The sequence below is a fragment of the Columba livia genome, chromosome 11, assembly GCF_036013475.1.
Source record: "Columba livia isolate bColLiv1 breed racing homer chromosome 11, bColLiv1.pat.W.v2, whole genome shotgun sequence".
Lineage (NCBI taxonomy): Eukaryota > Metazoa > Chordata > Aves > Columbiformes > Columbidae > Columba > Columba livia.
In genome coordinates, this window is record NC_088612.1 from 3,190,496 (window position 1) to 3,211,467 (window position 20,972).

Below are 20,972 nucleotides of genomic sequence, written 5' to 3' on the forward strand. Positions count from 1 at the left end.
AACAAAGGGCATGTAGCAAACCAAGAATTCAATTCAAACCTTCAGGGCCTGGAGTCTGACCCTCCTGATAATAACTCGGTGAACTTGGATGAACGTTACCTGTGCCTTAAGGGTAAATATCCCCATTAGTTTGTGGGTTGCATATAAAAAGCTACCTCAGGAAAAAAATGGACAGTGTGTTGGGTGCAAAAAGGCTCACAAGAGGTGAGCTGTTATCTGGGCTATCATCATTTCATGCTGTAACTATCAAGACACCTCTGCAGTATCCATCAGAATGTTTAAACAGGTTACGTATATTTTTGCCTTTTGAAAACCTGGAGCAAATATTTAATCATGAGAAACGTAAAAGAGACTTTAAGGATTCCAGGAGAAGACCTGAGTGGCTGAATTTACTAACAGAGTACACAAAATATATTGTTACCTTAACTATAAATATGCAGGAAGAATATTGATACCTGTAATCATTAGAGTCTCAAAGTGAATCTTTTCTCCTGCTGAATGCACACAGTCCATAAACTCAACTCTTTTCTCCTTTTTGTGATTGTTGATTCTTAGATACATTTGTCTTCTGACTGTATTCAGTCCATGGTTCCAGCACATGTAGGTAACAAAACTGCGAAACACAAAGTCCTTACTAAAACTAAAACAAAGGCTATTTTATGGAGCAATAGAAAAGCTGAGAAAATCCATTTCAGAGCATGAGGGTATATGGTATATTACAAGTTTTAAAATTATCTGGGAGAAACATTTTTCCCGCAAAGGGTCTGTTGAAAACAATATTATATTATTACATTTAATGTTCAAAGTTATGTCTGAGTAGGGAACTAGTAGCAGGTTATTGGATTTGAACTCTCAAGCAGAATTCATGATGGGAAGGGCATTTGGAGTTCAAAGATGGATTTGCCAGATACAATTACACCTGGTATTTCAGTTCTTGAAAAACTAATCGTTGATTCTGCACAATACACAGCATCTGGTGTCCTAAATACTTGTGCCATAGCAGTGCGATTGAAGGGTCACTGAGCCAGTTATAGGAGTAGAACTCCCTTTTAAATCACAAAACTCCAGCCTAATTTACTTACAAATGTGAAAATAAAAATGAGATGTAACAATTCAGTGCAGGCATCGCGTGTTCAGCTATAGCATCCACATTCACTTCTGCTATACTTTGGGTGCATAGCACTGTTAGGAACATTCAGAAAGATTTAAATTTTTAATAACTCTTGTTTTACGTCATGGGCTAAACATTAATACGCAGTAACTAGCTGCTGTATACATCGAAAGAGGAATCAGGATACGGGCCACGGCATTTAGAATTGTGAGCTGAAAAGTAAACATTAAGAATATGATTCTGTTAGTTTTAATCTTTCATCTCAGTTTGCACATCTAGGCATCATGCCAGATTGACGCCTAGGAGGCACGGAGTTGGAGAATAAGCAGGCATATGTTATGCTTTGATGGAAGGGAAGCCTCAGAGCCATTCTTGGCCGTGTCTGGTTTGTGACACACGTCCAGAACCCTCGTCCGTGTTGTCCAGACAAAGGTGGGTGTGAGGCTGTCACTCCACCTGCACCTGAGACGTCTGAGCTTGTACCCGACTTCATATTGTGTCCCGTATCTTGCAGTTTCTCATCCGTTATGAGCTGTATATAAAACAGGTAAATCTGACCAGTACACACAAATAAGAGAGAAGTGGCGTTGATGACGGTGCCAGACCACAGCCAGGCGTCCCTAGAGCCATTGTGCTCCTGCTTGGTGTCAGCATCTTACAGACATTTGTACAATACCCTGCATGTAACTCTCAACGTTTATTTAACAGGATGGTTTACGAAGATTATCAGGGAACGAATACATATTGTCAGCAAAACGTAAGTTTTTATTTGGCAATTACTGAGATATTAAAGCTTGTTAAGAAATGTAAGAAACGGAGGAAATGTGGTCAGGTGTTTATTTTTATAAGCTTTGTTTTAATTTTATTTATAAGCATTCTTCTGTAGCATTATTGAGCTTTATAGAAATGATAATTGCCAGGCTTTACTACGGAAAACATGTACATTGAGTAAAATTGTATGTCAGGGTTATTAACAGTGATCTGCAAATACATTCCCCAACAGAAACTCACCAGGTCGCTGGCAGTTTGATCTCTCCAATCTCCCTCAATGACATCCCCCCACGGATAACACAGGCGATGGAAAATGAGGAACACTGGGACTTCGATATCTTTGAACTTGAGGCTGCCACCCATAAAAGGTCAGTAAACTCAAGAGCTCCTAATTTAAGTTGCTGAAAACTGACTTAAATGTTTTTAATTTCTCTACGTGTGCTTTTAAAATGGAATTACTTTCATTTTCAAAGGCAAATGTTTCAGATTTTCTTGCTGTCATTTCTAGTTTTGTATGAATCCCTTAAATATCTTCTGTTTCATCAGACACTATTTCCTGCAGATTCCCAGTGGATGTAAGTGAAGATTATATATCTTTGATATGGTATAGTAACAAACCAACATCATTTTAAACGCGTTCCTTTTCTGTTCTCAATAATAGAGAAGTTCTACAAATAAAACTGTTGTCTTGTGGGGATCCAAATTATGCCCAACTACACACAGAGTCAACATGCTGGTCTTCATTTGATCAGTTGATACAGATCATGTTTTATTTTCTCTCTATGTAATTGGGTAACTTTTGTTCCTAAACAGCTCAAATATGTCTTTTCAGCAGAATTCCCGCTGCCTTTCTCTGGGATTAGAGAAAGGTCTTTATGCTAAAATCTTGGCAGGCTACATTTTCTGTATAAGATTAACTGAAGAATATTTACTGATAAAAGGTAGGGCATACCAGTTTCCATCACAGAACTTTTCAAAAGCAGATCAACAGGTCTGATAGACTGTGCTTCATTAGCAGCAAATGCTCCCACTAAGACTGTAAATTGATCTTTGTGTTTAAATCCTTGTTTTTATTTGCTGATGCCTGTCAAAAGTTCTCCTTGGGGTCTAGTTTCATGTATCGTGCTTTGTCTTATTTTAAAGCTTCTATGAGACACTAATTTGGAGGCTTGATCCTGCAATTGATTGACTATCTTAAGCCCTCATCAAAATCTCAGACTTGTAAGAGCTTTGAAATATATTCAAAAATAGTGTCTAAGGAAGATATCAGGTTTTTAGTTAACATATATGCAGTTAATTTTTAGACCATGGTTTTGTGAGCTAAAAACAGTGGAAAAAAATCCATTTTTAATTTTTCTTCAAAGTGATTTTATTGTAAGTGGAGTAATTGCACCCAGTTACTTTAGCATATTTTTTGCTTTACTATGTTCCCATTTCTAATTATATGCTATAGATACAGTAATTAAAAAAAAAAAATTCAAAATGTAGTCTTGTCTGTGTGATTTACAACATTTAATATACACATTGCAGTAACTTAAAAATTAATTATCCCAGCCAACATGCATGAGATCAACAGATAGGTTTCTCTGTTCCTATTGATTGGAGAGATCACAGTGGGACAAAAGAGGCACTTGTTGCCTGTGCTCTTATTAAAGGTATTGTAAATATGATTGCTTCCTCCTGTGTTTAAATAAAGCAATTCATTTATTAAGAGAATTTAAGTGATCTTCAATGAATCACAACTATGAATATGTTATTAGTATTGTCTTCAAGTCCAAGCAGATATATGGTAGTAAAGCCAAGAAATGGCAAAACCTGGCCCAGCCATTTGCTGCCAGAACACCTTAATCTGACATGTCCCTGGTTAAAAATGCTCTATAGGTTAATCCTAGTTATACTATATCATATTCTTTCAAGCTCATTTGTTTTGAAACTTTGTGTTTCTTTTTCTCCACAGGCCTTTGGTTTATCTGGGTCTCAAAATATTTGCTCGCTTTGGAATCTGTGAATTCCTAAACTGTTCAGAATCAACTCTGAGGTCGTGGTTACAAGTTATTGAAGCCAACTACCATTCCTCCAACTCCTACCATAATTCTACTCATTCAGCAGATGTACTACATGCCACTGCTTATTTCTTGTCTAAAGAAAGAGTAAAGGTAAGTCCACGTTTATAAGAAACAGTGTAGGTGAGAAGTACAAGGGCAATCAAAGGAAGATCTCTGTAAAAAAGGTGCCAAGTGCCTTCCAGTTTAGCAACGCTGAGGTGAAAGAACTAGGCTGCTTCACATGAGTTCTAGGATCTCTCTTATAGAATGTGTGGAAGGATGGATACTAATATTATGGGAATCAAGGTATTCTTGATGGGAGAATAAGAAATCTCCTTTTAAAACCTTCTTATAGTTAAACTTCCTCAGATGGGAAATGACATGATTATTTTTGTGGTGGTACATACCATATACAGATTTAATGTAATAAACCACCACATTTTACGCCTTGTGATGGTAATTTTGCAGAAGGCTCCCAGGACAGTATAGACCATAAAATAGGTTTAGTGCTTCCAAAACCACATCACCCACTGGACAAGATGCCCTGAGGCTTAAAGAGACTGCATTGGAGAAGAGTATTGAAACACATTACTTCTCAAAGTTCCTTGTACCATAGCACCCAGTGGCGAATTAGAGACACTGACAACCAGAATAAATCAGAGCAAACTTTGTTCTCGCATGCCCAGAGGGCAGACCGGAGAAGTGGAATTAAAACAGTGCTCGCATGTGTATGCGGTGGAGTAGTAGGACATATTTCTGAGCTGCATTTTTGGATAGACATTTCTACCCGGAGTTGGCCCGCCTAAGGGTAGTGCTAGTGATGGGCACCTGGCTGAGACATTTGTGACTGTAAACAGGCTTCTGACAGCTCATTAAAACTGTAGAAGTCTCCTAACCTGGAGCTGCAGCTCATTAGTGTGCTCTCCAGAGGCTGACTTACAAATACGATATGCCAAGTGGGAATAGAACTTCACTGGATATTTTCAGCCCCTGATTTGCCAGAGGTTTAGCTGGTCTTCCCAAGAATATCTATGAAAACCAGACAATATCTGGACTCATTTCAATGCCACAGAAGCATGATTGCCTCCTCCTTTTCCAGAATGTTATTTCCATTCCTCTGTAGGCATAGGAAGAGAAAAAAATGTTGTAGCAGCAGAAGGAGCAGGATCAAAGTTCAAAATTCTCCCTTTATCTTTTCAAAGTTACAGCCCAGCTGCTTTTGTGTTGTCCAGAGTTCGACTTGACCTAAAAACAAAAGGCCAGATTCTGCCACTCAGATTCACGCTGAGACAATTCTTTTTCGGTAAATTGAACTCTGTTCTTGCCTGGCAGTTTTTGCTGTCTCCCAAATTGCAGCAGTATTATCAGAATCATTTCCACATCTGTGCCACAGGAGTGAGGATGGCAAATTTAGACTCCTTTACCTCAAACTGGGGTAAAGGTGCTGTAAATCCCTGCATAGTTTGTTATGTCAGACTCAGGAAATAGGTGTGAGATACACTGCTGTGGTCCTACAGGTCAAGTATTGTCCAGTTTCTGGGCACTTCCCATCTGCACAGGTCTGTCTCAGCCAGACTGAGCACTGGTCAGTGTGTCCCTCTGGGGAGAACCTGTTCTAAAAAGCTCTCCTAACTTCATCCCACAAAAATAGAATCCAATGAGCAGCAGCTGAAAGTAAGAAGCTAACACGTGGCAGATAGTATTGCAGACAATGTGAACCGTGAACCTAGAGTAGAAATAATTATTTGCCTTTTCTTGTTGTCCACAAGACCCTCTTGACAGGCCTCAATGAATAAGATCTTTGCTCCATCAAAGTAGAGTCACCACATTAATTTGGGAGGTGTACAGTATGGTAGGAGTTGTCTTTTTACCTACCAAGTCTACTGTCAAAGCCAGGAGAGAATTTGGACCTTAAATTCAAGTTAATTGGAATGGAAATGATCTGCTCTGTTCCCAGATCCAACTGGGAACATTTCTGCTCCTGTGTCTCTTTCATTTTATTACAATTTTTAACATAATTGTTTTGTATCTGCGATCCCTTACAAAAAGCCCAGTATAAACACAGCATATACAACACATTTCTATGATGCTTGGTTCTTTTTCTCCTTTATGATATTAATACAGTATTAAAACACTCAAACTCAGATAGTTCTGTATTTCATTATAGAGTAGATACAATTAGACATAAAGCAATGACCAGTGTAAGTAGAAATAAAGCACGGAGTGCAGCATGCTAAGAGAATCAGAATCTGACACCGAAATTATAGGACAGAGTGTCATGGAGTTTTCCCATGGATGTAAACCATCAAGTATTCTTCATAGAATTCATTAGCCGTAGCCCCAGGACTCTGTTATTATTGAACTAGATATATGGGAAACATTCCTTAGAAACCTTAAATCTAGCTGTCACGTAAGTGGAATGTGATTAGGACTAATTAAGTATCCAAAAGAAATGAAGGGGTCTGCTGGAAATGGAGTAATTTTTAGCAGTATTGGTCTTTTTTTCCAAGCCAAATACCCTAGCTCCAAGTGAAGGTGGTTTCTTTGTTGTTAGAAAACATGAACTAATTTATTACTTTGCGTTTGTTTAATTGGATGTGCTTTGTCAAAGGTGCAGCTGAGGCAAAATTGAAGAGGCACCAAGTGGCCAAAAGAGTCATGGAGTGTTCAATGAAGCTTATAATGAATTTTCCATTGCTCTGCCTAGAATGTCTGACCCTTACTGATCTTGAGAGTTCTGGCTTTTGTTCCTCAGCAACTTGGCTTAATCTTATGGACAGTGTAGGGTTTCTAATGAGTCTGCCAGAAAAACTGAGCATCCTTCTATTTTCAGCAAACTTTGGATCCGATTGATGAGGTTGCTGCACTCATTGCTGCCACAGTCCATGACGTGGATCACCCAGGAAGAACAAATTCTTTCCTGTGCAATGCTGGCAGCGAGCTAGCGATTCTCTACAACGACACTGCAGTGCTGGAGAGCCACCACGCTGCCCTGGCTTTCCAGCTCACCACCCAGGATGACAAATGCAATATATTTAAAAACATGGAGAGGTAAGCTTAAAACCCAGGGTCCTTTGTCTGCCCATTAGCATCTCTCACTTTCTTCCGTGTAACAGAAGATAATGCAAATAAGCATCCTAGAGGAGGGCAGTGCCTTGTGGATATATCTGCAGCCCTTACAGAAGTTTGCTTCTAAACCAGCAGAGGGCTTCTGCTTGTCCTGCACAGACTTAGGAGTAATCCCATGGTTTCTGTTCCTTCCATGAATAAAAAGGTAGATCCTATCTAAGGGATTTAGTGTAAATCTGAATGTTAGCAAGTCTAGAAGAATAATTTTGTGTCATTGGACGTAGAAGACAAGCTATGGCTGAGTGAGTAGATGTTTGTTGGGTAGAACAAGGATATAGAGAGTCACAGAGCATCAGCTAAAAATTAAATGCCTCGTTGCTCTGGGAAGGATAGCGAAGGACCTGTTCTTCTTCCAGTCTAAAAAGGCATTTAGGGCGATGATGCGACCATTGCCTCAGTCCTCTAAAGACACAGGAGAACAGCGTTGGTGAAAACATGTCTGGAGGATGAGCCACTGCCGAGTGCCTGTGCTGGAAGCCTTGGGGACGTGCCGGTGTGGCACGTCCTGGCAGCCTTCCTGAGGAGCTGCTGTCTGTCCTGACCGGCTCCCATGCTGTTTCTCCTAGAGGTCCAGTCATGCCTCTAGCACGTATGTCTTGGCACACCAAAAGGTACTTCATCCAGCGTAGATCCCAAGCCTTTCTTACTGTTCTTTCTTCCCCCAGCACCTCTCTTCAATGGAAATGGTCTGTAGCGTTTTTGTTAGACTTGTTTTAGCAAGCAGCCCGTTGTGAACTAGCCAGCATTCTTAATTGTTTCCTTCTTTAAACAGGAATGAGTATCGAACCCTTCGCCAAGCCATTATTGACATGGTCTTAGCAACAGAAATGACAAAGCACTTTGAGCATGTCAACAAGTTTGTCAACAGCATTAATAAACCCTTGGCAGCGCTAGAAGAAAACGGGGTAAGCAACACTGCAAGTCCTCCTTAAAATGACTAGGCAGGGACTGGGGAAACCTGGCAGCAGGAAATGCCCACATGGTGTTCTGAGAAAGTTTATCAGAAACGTGGAGAGAGACTCGAAGTGTCTTTCACCTCTGGGTTTGAATCCCTTTCTGCTTAACATGGTTGTAACACATTCTCAGGATGAGTGAAACTCACTTGGATCCTATTAATATTGCAGTGCTATGGTGTTGTACTTGGGACCAGAAGCTTGGGTTGTGTATTTTCCTGTTAAAAATGTGATTTTGATGAACCCAGTCGCTCCCATGGAGGGAGTGCTAGTGGCAAGAGCCACTAGTTGTTGGTCCTTTCTGCAAAAGTGCCAAGATGTGCCTCGGAACAGAAACTGAATTACTCCCTCACAACAGGAGAGCAGCATCAGGGCTGGTGTATTGACTGCCAGATGGTGCATTCTCTGGAAATGAGGCCCCTCAGCCTTCAGCGCTGCCTGGCAGCATTCGTGGGGTTTCTGTCTGCTTTGTTTTTTAATCTTGAAAATAGATGATAGTGGCATTATGTATCATATAGACATAATCAATAGCCATCTGGAACCCCGTGGACACAATGAAATTGCCTGTTAAGAGCTCATTCTGAAAACCCACACCAGTTTCAGTAACAGCCTCAACCAGCAGTTTTGTTGCCAGTAAGAGCAGCGTATAATTTTGTTGGAATGTTTTTTTGCAAAGAGAAGATTTTCAGAAATGGTTATAATAAAGTTTGCATCGGCGGCAATGTCCTGCAGGAGCTGTTAAGGTTTTCTGTGTTTTCTTACCATGTTTTTTAGAAAGCCACATTTATGACTGTTGTGCGTAATGGGGGAGGAAGTCTTTTTATTATCTGAAGGCTGGAGAGCAACGGGTCTTGTTCCTTCACCCATCAGAAGCAGATTGGAGCTTAACTGGAGGGGAGTACCTTTGTCCACAGGAGTATATGCTAGAATTAGCTTTGTTCTTGGCACCCAGCACTACTAATGAGAACTATGTGAAGCCAAAGTCCCAGTAGGATTCTGGTTTTACTGGCTAAACTAGGAGAACAGCTGTTAAGTCTGTGGTTATGAAGTATTTTTCCCAGACAGCCTCACGGTGCAGAATGTGACTTAAAGTCACAGACAGACTAATACTGTTGATCTTTGAGGGTGCTGTGTTCAACCTTGTGTAATTATGAAGTTCGTTGCACAGGATGGATCTACATTTTGTTACAAGTGCCTGTTCCCTGCTACCAGAACCTAGAGATGACCAGAACTAGTTTGTGCACACATTTGTCCTTAGGTTGATCATTTAATAGCTAAGCCATAACAAAGGCTTAGCACAGTTGGTCTTCTACCTATTACAAATAAAGCAAGCACAGTGAAAACCAGGCTTAAATTGTGAAGTTGCTGTCAGAGGTTACCAAGTGACAGGACTACCACCATCTTTTCAACATAACGACTCTGTTTATATGCACATGGTGCAGTCAGCCCTTAGTGGTTTCATCGCGTCCTGTCTTTCACTGACTCTGTTTTGAGTTCCAAGCCCCTTCGCTGCCCGCTGTCTTGTCCTCCTGTTTTCCCTCCTCACCCACCATTGTGCTCCTTGGCTTCCCTCCAGCTCTGCCTCTCTTCCTCCTCCGTGTCCCAGCACCATCTTCCTCACTCAACAAGTCCCCTTTTGTCAGCATTCACCCCTCTTCCAGTTCTGGTTGCTCATGCGTCTCCTCTCTCCTTCACAGTTCACTTTGTGCCACTCTGCTCCTTCCCTTCGCCTTGTTTGCATCCAGTCCCAGGCTCCAGCAATCCCAGTCTACGCAAACCACAGCTTTTTTTTCCTCCAAAGCTTGCAATTTGTCAAGCAGATTTTCACAGGGGTGGTGACTGGTTTACCCCCAAACCATCCCTCTGACTGAATTCCAGGTCCTCGCTCGTAAAGATGCGAGGGTATTAAAAAAGAGAAAAACAGCAATAATTTTTAACAGCAGCATGAAGAGTCTGTTTCTCCTGACCTCGTATTTAGAAGCCACCAAAACATTTTTAACTGCAGTTTTCAGGAGGAAAAAAACTATCTTTGCCTGAGGCGGACACCTGGTGGGGAAACTTCAACCAAACAGTTTAAATTGGCAGTTATGAACAGTATTAAACAAAACCTTTTAATGTGAAGTGTCAGCCTGCAGCCTAGCCTACAACTCTAGTTGTACATGATCAAGCTGTTTCATTGCAGACCTTTTTTTGAAACATATGTATGTATTAATTTATGATTGTGGAATTTTCCACAGAACCAGTTTTGCATAGAATGGTTTAAAGAAATAACACACCGGTACGTTTACTCAGATGCCTGATAGACATTTTTAATGGAAGCATAAGGCCAGCAATGGATTCAAAGTTGTGAGGCCAAGCATTTCTCTGATCCATTCCTTAAGTGTAACAGTCAAGAAGACAAGAAGGAGGAGCAATACAAGCAAGAGAGCCGGCCAGGAAAAGGCAGGAGGCTTTGCTGTCTGTGCACGATCGTCTGCAGATGCAGGAGCCGCTTTATTCATCCCACTGCTACCCTGCTCACCCCTCGGTGCTGCCTGCCATGTCGGCTCACCAGAGGACCTGTTCTCTCAGTGCTCCTGAGAAAGGAAAGGCTGAGGGAGCTGGGGCTCTTGAGCTTGGAAGAGACTGAGGGGTGACCTTATTAATGGTGATCAATATATAAAGGGTGAGTGTCAGGAGGATGGAGCCAGGCTCTTCTCGGTGACAACCAATGGTAGGACAAGGGGTAACGGGTTCAAACTGGAACACAAAAGGTTCCACTTAAATTTGAGAAGAAACTTCTTCCCGGTGAGGGTGGCAGAGCCTGGCCCAGGCTGCCCAGGGGGGTTGTGGAGTCTCCTTCTCTGCAGACATTCCAACCCGCCTGGACACCTTCCTGTGTAACCTCATCTGGGTGTTCCTGCTCCATGGGGGGATTGCACTGGACGAGCTTTCCAGGTCCCTTCCAATCCCTGACATTCTGGGATTCTGTGAAGGACGAGGCTTGGACCTGTAAAAACAAATACAGTGACATATAAAAATCAAATGTTTAATTCTGCCTTTGATCCCCTGGGGCTGAAGGGAAATAATCTGCTCCAGAAGGCAAATTCTGCCCCGGGAGGGGAAGAAAGACAAAGGCTATATAACTTCTATTGAAAACAAGAAGCATAATGTTTCCCTTCTTTTGGCTGAGCGAGTTTGTCATTTCAGCAGGTTCCTACTGCAGTGTGTGTGGGTGAGCCCAGTTGTGTACTGTGGTTGTTACTCGCGGAACAGCACTGATCCCCTGTCCAGCCTGGTTGTCTGTCCGGTTGCACAGCAGCGTGTGTTTCCTGGCCGTGTTTCCAGCCACGGCAGTGACTCAGTGTAGTGTTTGCAGGCCGAGCTGTGTTCCAAATGCGATAGTTCCACTTACTTTTTTATTTATTATTTTTATACGTATTTGTTCAAAGAGCCACGCTGAGAAGCTGCACTGTTTGTTTCCTTTCTTCTTTTGTTTCATAAACTGAAAAAAACCCACCCTTTCCAGCTCCAGCATCCTTTATCCTCCCATTTCCCTTCATGATGTCACCTAAGCCTATGACAGGAAGCCAACATCTGACATGCAGGGACACCTCTGCACTCTGAGCAGGATGCTGGGACTACGCACAGTTAGCACATTTTATTCCCAAGACATCCGTATCCAGCAAGTGGAACCGTGCCCTTGGTTTGAACGGATCACGGAAGCGAACATCCTCTTTTGATTCCTGGTGATTTACCTACGAGGATACTCTCTATTCTCCATAACTGAATGATCTCTAATCATTTTCCATTCTTAATTTTTACACCCTCGTTGTGTTTCTGGAGCTTCCATCACTTCACTTTGGCTTTCTCAGATGTAGGTTTGCCATGCCTTTGGAGATGTATGCACCTCACTTTTGTTTCCTCTGTATTTTCCCTTCCACATTTCTCAAAATGAGGGAAAATAAATGGTCTGGGAGTCTCATTGTGGTAGGAACTGTGGAGCTGGTGTTTCTGTACCAGTATGCCACCAAATAATATATTTTTAAAATTATTGTTAATTTCTTCCTTCATGAAGAACTTTTTCCCCACAAGAACTTTCTTTTGAAAAATATGTCCTAATAAGAGATCAGAATGTTTCTGCTGCTTTATATCTCCCTCTTCGTACTGCAGGAGCTGCTGGCACATTATTATTATTATTATTATTATTATTATTATTATTATTATTATTATTACTATTATTACTATTATTACTATTATTATTACTATTATTATTACAATTATCATTATTATTACTGTTATTACTTCACTGCTCTGACTATAGACCAAGACCTTGTTAGGTGCCAGGAAAGTCTAATGTATTTCTTGCTTTCAAAGAGTTTCTATTCCAAGTAGACTGTGTTGTGAATTTCTATAACTACCTATCCCGAAAGAGTGGAGTAATAATGTTGTACTTATACATAATTTTTTAAGAGATTTTGGAAGAGACTTGGAAATTTACTTCATCAAAGCTCCACAGAAAAGAGCTTCTAGCCTGGATCATTGGAGCCTTTACTCATTGTAGCTGAATACCGGCTCCAAATACAGAGTGCCATTGACGTGCTTTTATGCGCAGCCTGGGAACCAAATATAAGCTGTGTGTGGGCTGAAAACTTTCCTAGACTTGCCGAGGCAAGCTGAGACTATTCGGAACCGTGTTTCTAATATATGGCTTTAATACTGACGAACTCTCAGAAAGCAAAATCCCCGGTCAGGTGAGAGACTGGTGGACTGACACGGCTCCAGGGGAAGGGAAGGAGCGTGCAGTGTGGGATCTGCCTCTCCTAATAGCAGCAGTGCTGTCACAGTGATTGATGCTCATGCTGACGAGGTTTGCGTGCAGATGATGACCATGCATCTCGGGTCAGTCCTTTTTTTAAAACCAGCTCTTCCACTCTTAATGTGCAAGTCCATTAATCCTTGGATTTCAGCAGGGAATTACATTTCTCTGGCTACAGAGTGCTCATAACTCTGTGTGTAGTGATGAATGGATCCTCTCCACACTTTTAAGGAGGCAGAGGGGGATTAGATGACTTGCCCAAAGATGTCCAAGAGATCTGTCACAAGGACAGTGACTAAATCCAGAAACTGGAGTTCAGCGCTAGTTCAGAGCTGTGTCTAACATTCATAATCCCCCTATAAATTTGGTTGGATATCGAATATGGTATCTGGTAGCAGGACTGATCCCTGCTGAAAGCATTCCCAGGGCTCAAAGCTTTTGAGTAAGCGCGCAGAGATCTTGCTAATGGATTGGTTTTAATTCTTCAATGTTGCAGAATAATGGTGATGGAGAGTCAATCAAAACTGTTCTCACGTCTCCCGAAAACCGTATCCTTATCAAACGCATGCTGATAAAGTGCGCTGACATCTCCAACCCGTGCAGGCCCATGGAGCAGTGTATCGAGTGGGCAGGACGCATCTCCGAGGAGTACTTTGCACAGGTAAGGCAGCTGAAACGGGCTGCTGAAACCCCATCAGCATCTCTTTAGCGGGGAAAAGAAGGGTGCGTACGCTGCCGCAGAACACCTAAGGCTCCGTAACCTCACGCGAAAAATAAACGACTCTTCTATTTTAAATAACGGGATGTTGCTCATGCCGATACAAGACTAGATGCCTTCAGAGAGATGAAAGTTGACAACTTCTGCAGTTTGTTTTTTAAAAAATGTAAGCTTTCGAGTTGTTCAGTTTGGAGCTGGGCTTTTGAGGTTTGTCTGCAAATGCATTCGCATCACGAGAGGCGGAGGAGGGTGCCTTTGCGCACCCCGCGCGGGCTGTGCCTCAAGAACAGGGCCATCGGGTCCTGCTGTTAGCACAGGAACAGCACTCCCTCCAAAAAATGCTGTAAGACCTGTGCTGAAGAAAGGTTTTAAGAAGACTGGGAGAAGGAGGAGGCAGAATCATTATTACAGATGATAGACCAAATACCCCAATTGGGTCTTGGTACTTTGAGGTGGGGGGAAAGAGGTTAAAAACCCATATTTTGCCATCCCTGAGTTGTACAGAATGTGGCTTCCATCAGAGATTGAGAATAGCTGAGCGTCTTTTATCTCCTGTCATAACTCAGTAATGTGTGAAGTTCCTTAGGCTCAGCTCTGTGTGCAGATGCAGAAGGTCAATGTAGCACTTTGTGGGAAACACTGGAAGGCACTATTTGTCTGCTGTGTCGCTGAAACCTGGACAACCAGGTGCTTGAAATTAAACCAGTGCTTGTTCAGATTTATTCAGGTTGCTCTGTTTATTTAGCAGTTGCATGCTCTAGTCAGTGCCAAACAATCCGCTGCTAAACGAAGCCCATTAACAGAATGTGTCGTAGATGAATAATCGCAAGAGTGTTTTTTTGCAGACTGATGAAGAAAAGAGGCAAGGTTTACCCGTCGTGATGCCAGTTTTTGACAGAAATACTTGCAGCATCCCCAAATCCCAAATATCATTCATTGATTACTTCATCACCGATATGTTTGATGCCTGGGATGGTAAGTAAAACTCTGCTATACTTCCTGACAATAAGCGTTTTGTGAACACTTGAAACTACTGCGATATAAAATCACTTTCTTATGGCTCCTAAAGAAAGGGGGAGAAAAGGGAAGATCTCTGCAGTTCAAGTAAGCTTAATAACTTCATTATTGCTTAGAAGTATTTTGGTACTGCTACAAGCCATTCTTCTGGATTCTCTTTAATATATTAGGTTTAGGCAATGTTTAACTTCCTTCGCTTTAACTTTCATCTCTGTAAGTGGAGAACAGGACGTATTCTCCTTGATAGCACTTTGGGCACAGTCATTTTGTCCATGTTAATATCAGTTATTCTTCAAGACAAATTTCTACAGCCTGGAAACTGCTTGGGGGAGCAGCTATTTCCTTCCAAGTGCTGCCTCGGCGGTAGAAGTGGTCAGAAATGTGACTCTCCTGGATGCCAGATCATGACACGTGACTGAGATTTGATGAAGTAGAAAAATTACAAGCATAATTAGCTGTGCCCCTCCTGGAAAACTGGATCCCTTTGCTGGGACTTGCAGTACCAGTGTTAAGTAGACTTACAGAACGGTTGTTGGTGGCCTGAGCGATACGTGAGTGATGAGAGCTATAGAGCCAAAACCATTTTGGGTATCGGTATGACAGATTTCAGCTTTCCTATTTAACACAGCTGCCCAGACATTTCAAATGATATTTAAGCCGACAGAATCATGTGACTGTTTCAATTCCGCAAACTAAATACACTCTGCCCTTTCTTCTCTAGCATTTGCAGACCTGCCAAATTTGATGCAGCATCTGGATAATAACTTTAAATACTGGAAAGGACTAGATGAAAGGAAGCTGCGGAGCCTTCGACCACCACCAGAATAGCAATTAGACCATGGTGTGTAATTTGCTAACCAGACGCATATTTATTCAAGCTCACTTTTATTCATGTGATTTCAGATTTGTTTTGGTCTCTTCAGTATTACAGTAAGGCAAGCCCCTGCGCTTGGGGAACTTTCACATTCGAGAGAACATGAGGTCAGCAGTTGACTTCCACAAACTACCACGTGCGGACTCCAAAGAAATAAGCCTATCAAGTGGAATTACACTGGATTGCTGCAGTACTTGTACTGAAGAGGGTTTATTAGCAAACATATTGTTGCGGTATCTTCATAGCAGTGCGTGAAGCCAGAGAACCTTGAAGAATCCTCATGAGAAGGACCTTCGCTAGGAGATTTTGCTTAATCCTCAATCCCGCAAGTGAAAAAGAAATGTCTATTGATAGAGACTCACAGCTTTTCTGAGAAAGCTACATGCTTTTTACGAGCACTTAAGACAGTTCCATAGAACAATCAGACGTTTAAAATGCAACTCTCTATGAAGGAATTTTTGATCTATGAAAAATACACGTCCTCTATTTTTTCACATCACAGAAGGTGCAATCATTCACTTCTGAGCACTACTGAAAGTGAGTTCTCGTTAAGAAATTTAGTAGCAAATGTAAAAAATAACACAAGAATTTTTGAGGTTGATCGTTAGCATCTATGATTAAAATGATATGTTTTATTTATTTTGTTAGATGTTCAATATTTTCTATGAATTTATAAATACTTAAAAGCCAAAGCCAACTTTAGATGCATTACAAATTTACATGATTCATACTCATTAATATACATTTCATTGATGTACAGACCTTTTATTTTCATAATGCAAATACAAAATACTATACAATGATACGTTTTTATTGCACTGTAAGGATAGATGTGTATGTTTAAATATTGTCTGATTTATGTTAATTAAAATAAGTTCTATTGAAAAGGTCTCACTTGAGAATAGTAGAATAAAGAAGAAATGTATGCTGTCCGAGCACCAGAACTGCAGTGGTTCTCCCCCAAACCAGTGACGACCACCTGATCTTCCCTTCACTACAAAAATAATAATATGTTGGAACTTTTTGTTTTCTCCCATGAAATTTTATGACTGAATTCCCTGACAAAGTCTGCCTTATTTTATATGGTATTTCTACAAAGCATTCCACAGCACATACGAGGAGGCGACATCTAATGAATTTCAGCATTTTATAGCCTATGTATTTTCCTCTGCCATGAAAGAAACAGAACATAAAACCACCCACAGAAACCTTGAACTCGAGAAGTTTGTAAAGGCTGTGTACCTTCACAATTTGAATTAAACCTTCATAGCAAACACTAGAAAATAATAAAATGTGTATTTTAAGAAGTGTCAAAGTCCTAGCCATTTAATTTGGAATGTGTTTCCTTCGTAGTTTGCAGACTAATAGATACAGGAAATTATTTAGAAAAAGATAACTAAGGTGCTTGCTGTCGGGGAAGGGAAGAGTCGAGGGGGTTGGACCGGCATAAGGGTGATGAAAGGTGCTTTATGGCTGCCAAGGCTCCGTGTTGGTGGCCCGGCCTTGGCGAGCCCATCAGACCCTCGTGTGCCCTTGGACAAGTCTCTTCACAGCTAAAAGCAGCGCCACGTGGATTCCACTGAAGGACGAGAAGAGCATCCCGAGAAGAAGCAGCAAGGCTCCAAAGCACCGAAACGATAGCCGGCTGCGGGCAGTGCCGAGGCAACTGGCGTTGGAGACTTTCTGAGCCCTCCCTGAAGAAGCACGAGCAGGGCGGATGGGGGAGTCCAGGGACGGCAGCAATGGGAGCCTTGAAGCAGGTAAGAAAGGAAGAGGTGCAGCTGTGACCTGTTTCCGTGTTCCTCCTTCATCTCCAAACCGATGAGGCTCAAGGGCCGTCAGCAGTTGTAGCTCACGACTGTTTGTGTTTGTGTCCTGCCTTTTGCCGGCGCTGCCCTTACTCTGCGTGTGTACTCTCCCTTCCTATGGAGTATTTGTGTTATATGCTGTTGGGGCAGGGAATTCCCTTCCGTGATTTGCTTTAGTTCGTCGATGCGTGTACGTTGCCCAACCCGGTGGGGCTCAGATCCTCACCCAGACCTCACCACTGTCTCAGTGACAACAGTAGGACGGAGGGCACAGGGTCTTTGTTGACCTTCCAGGGGTTCTACAATCAATACTGAAGGAGCAGATATATTTACCCTGAAGGCTGAAAAAAATCAAGCGTCCTATTTTCAAAGGGAACATGCAAGGAGAGGGAGAGTTGGCTGCCAGAATACGTTGTTTTCCTGGCAGTATTGCATTGTGTTTCCATATACATGCACCTATTGTAATCAGCTGTAATTTGCCACCTGAGGTTAATCTATTGCATGTGTCTAGCTCAAGGAAAAGCTGCTCTGCCTCCATGAAGCTGCATGACACGGTCAATATCTCCTCCACTTACCTGCTGTGAAAAGGATAGGAGAGCAAAAGTAACAGCAAATGGGTCCAGAGAATGTCTGCAGGAAGGGGGTAAAAATATTTCTTCATAAGCATAGTTAGTATTCTGTGTTGTACTAATGAATGGTGAAAGCAGTTAATTTAATCTGCTATAAAAATGCCTGATGCATCATCACTGAAAAGATGTGATCGATATGATTAATTCCCTGAAATTCACACTGCATCTTTAATGCCATGCGTAGAGCTGTGCTAATCAACCCTCCGTATCAGCCAGGTCTATGTCCGTATTGGTGTACAATAGTTTCATAGAACATAAAGCACTGATTTGCAGCACTCAGTGCAGCTCTGTTGATTCTGAATTTCGCTGTTGCCAGGGTCAGAGTGTAATTAAAGCCTGGAACCACCATGCGTGATGCTCACCGAAGATCCCGACCCACTGAGCCCCTGCGCAAGCTCCGAGCAGCTCGTCAGCCTCACGCGCAGCCTGAGCCCCTGCCATGGAAAGAACAAACTGAAAGAGCGTGATTGAAATTATTCCCTGGCAGTCATATGCACTGTCTACACTTTTCATTTGTTCTTGCTTTAATGCTAATGCAAGAGTAAATTCTAATGTAGACATGATGAAGGAGAACTCCTTTATGCACCTCTGGGGTTTTATTCCTTAAGCTTTGTGTTTTAAAACTGAATACGGTTCAGCAATTCAGCATGAAATGACCCATCGAGAATGATTTGCTCTGTTTTCTGTGCTGCATCTTTTCAGTCAGGTGATGCTGCTAGACCTGAGTATCACTTTAGTTGCTTCCAGGTGGGAATGAACTATTATGATCTGGTAAAAAAATGTTGGCTCCTCAGCACATTGCCCTAGATGGATATCTTGGGCCCTTCCAGGGACAGGTAAAAAGTTCTGCGTAATAATAATTGCTTATTCTTACAAGAAGAGAAACCAGACGGGTATTGTGCACAGCTGCCTTGTCGTAAGTCTGAAGATGGCTTTCATACTATGGTTTTCCCAATGGCTATATATAAATTTAAAATCACCTGAAATGGCATGAATGCCTTGGTTTCCGTTGCAGTGCTTTTTGCTGTGGCTGTCTCCACCTGTCTCAGTACAGACATCATTGATATGACGCTTAAGAAAACATGTCATGAACATGAAGGAACCGAAGCAATGACAAAGCCTCTCCTACAGAGAAGAAAGGATAATAATAATAAAATCAAATATCTACTAAGCCCTTAGAGGATGCTCAGAAACAGCGCAGGGAAACTGTAGTTGTGCCCTTCTGTGAGAGCAGAAGGATTTGTGTCATGACTGCGTGGAGCACTTTGACATGGAGTCTCGGAGCCATTCACGAGCTCAAAAACAAACAATCTCTGCTGACGTGCGACGTGGTGCCTCCGAGGTACAGTGGTCCCCGGGGCGCTCGTTAGATGATGGCACGATGGATGGCGTTTCATGGTGACACCAAGTTTGGATGCAGAAAACGAGCTTTTAAATGACTGCGTGTCCCTGTGCAGCCTGTACTGCTCCTTCAGAACAAGGGGGATGTCCAGGTGCTTCAGCTGTTTTTGTTCTGCTGAAGTTGTGGCTCTATGGGCAAGGACTTCTGTGTTGTAATGCTTTCTCTTGATGCCTGCTTTGAACGTTACCAGGGCAAAATGTCTCATGTTTTCCTCTATTTCCCATGTTAAATGTCTTTTAAGAACCTCCTCCCTCACAAACCTCAGTGAAATTAGCTTTGCAAGCCCCGTGAGGGTATGTGTTAGCATCCTCTTTAACAAGCAAGGCAAATGAGTTAGAAAAGGCCAGAGGACCCAGAGTCACTAAGCAAAATGGGTTTGTGGCTTCTGAACACTTTTGAAGTCCTGGACCTTCAAGCCGTGCCCGTGCTTAACAGCAAGTCTTTCTCAGGCCAGGAAACAGTCTTCTGCTCTTCTCATGTTCCAGTTTTTCCCCTCTCAGCTTCTCTGTCTACCTTTTTTCTTCTGATCCCATGTGCTAGGAGTCCTTCCCTTAACTTCCACCGGCTGTGAATGTCCCTCAAACACGCAGCCATAATGCTGGGACTAAATCCTGCCTTTCAAAAACTGATTCTTGCCGCTTACAACAACTTTTACCCTGAGAAAATCTTTTTCTGACTCAAAGTGAGCCTGGAAAAATCAGTGGCTGAAAGCTTTACACTGCTATCTACACACAGATGGAGAACGCAAACATAGTTAACTAACCAGCTTGTGAGCGCTGCATTGCTACTGCATGCAAGGTCTTTTATATTGCACCCCCACATGCAAACTGAAGTCCAGGGGCGTTCGCAGGCACCTCTGCCTTTGAGATGGTGTTGGCGCATACGAGCAGCTGGGGACACTTGTTGAAATCTGAATCTCTCTTTTCTTGGCTTGCTTGCTCCCCCGCTCGAGTGGTGGGAGTCATTGCTAGAGCTAAAACTAATCTCAGTGCAGCCCATGGTAATTAACAGGAGTTACTTCATCCTGTAATCACAGATGTTTCTCTTGAGGCAGCGAAACAGCACAGCGCTGAACACGGGGAGGAAGTGAAAGGGGTGATTGCCTGATTTTGAAATGAAAGGAAGAATTTAGTCAGTGTGTAATTATTCAAGTGAGAAGTTGGTCCTGTACGTCTTTAATATTCCAAAGTGGTATTTGATGTGAATCCTTCCCCAGAGCTCATTACATTAGCTCTCAGCTCACCCTGAGCGCGCCGGGCGCCAAGTGCAGTGCGCAGCACATTTTATAACCAAGTAGAACGATGTCACCCTCATGATCCTGCAGCTCCTAAGTACGGCTTTGTCTTCAGCCTAAAGATGAAATGGAATACGTTTGATGAGATTCCTTTGGTATTTGCAGCGTGGAATGTGTGAGGAATATTGCTTTGCACCTCCAGCAATAACTGTGCCTTTTTTTGCCTAAAAGAAGTTATTTGTAGTATTTTTCTTTACAGAAAACGAATTTTTTCCTTTACAGATCCCTAAGCGCTTTACAAGAAGACCCACGGATCCCTTTTGCAGGTGGGTAGCACGAGTTGCAGGGAAGCGCCGTGGCTGGGGGTGTCTCCCCATGGGAAACCCTGGCCCAGACCTGGGGCTGCTGAGGGCTCTGGCTTCAACTGTGCTGACTTTCCAAAAAAAGATGGAAGATATGTTTAGAAAGCACGTGCTTTCCTAA

The 20,972-nt window shown here is 42.3% G+C and overlaps 1 protein-coding gene across 14 annotated transcripts in view; it reads left to right on the forward strand.

The window, feature by feature from the left end:
• Positions 1-20,972, forward strand: part of PDE8A (phosphodiesterase 8A) — a 155,841-nt gene that overhangs the window by 128,264 nt on the left and 6,605 nt on the right. For 6 of the 14 annotated variants that reach the window (XM_021280299.2, XM_065076467.1, XM_065076463.1 and 3 more), the window contains exons 15-23: positions 1,820-1,868; positions 2,115-2,250; positions 3,840-4,038; positions 6,761-6,978; positions 7,829-7,961; positions 13,304-13,468; positions 14,371-14,500; positions 15,264-17,176; positions 17,736-20,815. In XM_021280299.2, coding sequence (XP_021135974.2) covers positions 1,820-1,868; positions 2,115-2,250; positions 3,840-4,038; positions 6,761-6,978; positions 7,829-7,961; positions 13,304-13,468; positions 14,371-14,500; positions 15,264-15,370 — 1,137 coding nt within the window. In that variant the 3' untranslated portion in view covers positions 15,371-17,176; positions 17,736-20,815. The remainder of the gene's footprint in view (positions 1-1,819; positions 1,869-2,114; positions 2,251-3,839; positions 4,039-6,760; positions 6,979-7,828; positions 7,962-13,303; positions 13,469-14,370; positions 14,501-15,263; positions 17,177-17,735; positions 20,816-20,972) is intronic. The other 8 variants (XM_065076459.1, XM_065076460.1, XM_065076461.1 and 5 more) reach the window with 8 other exon arrangements.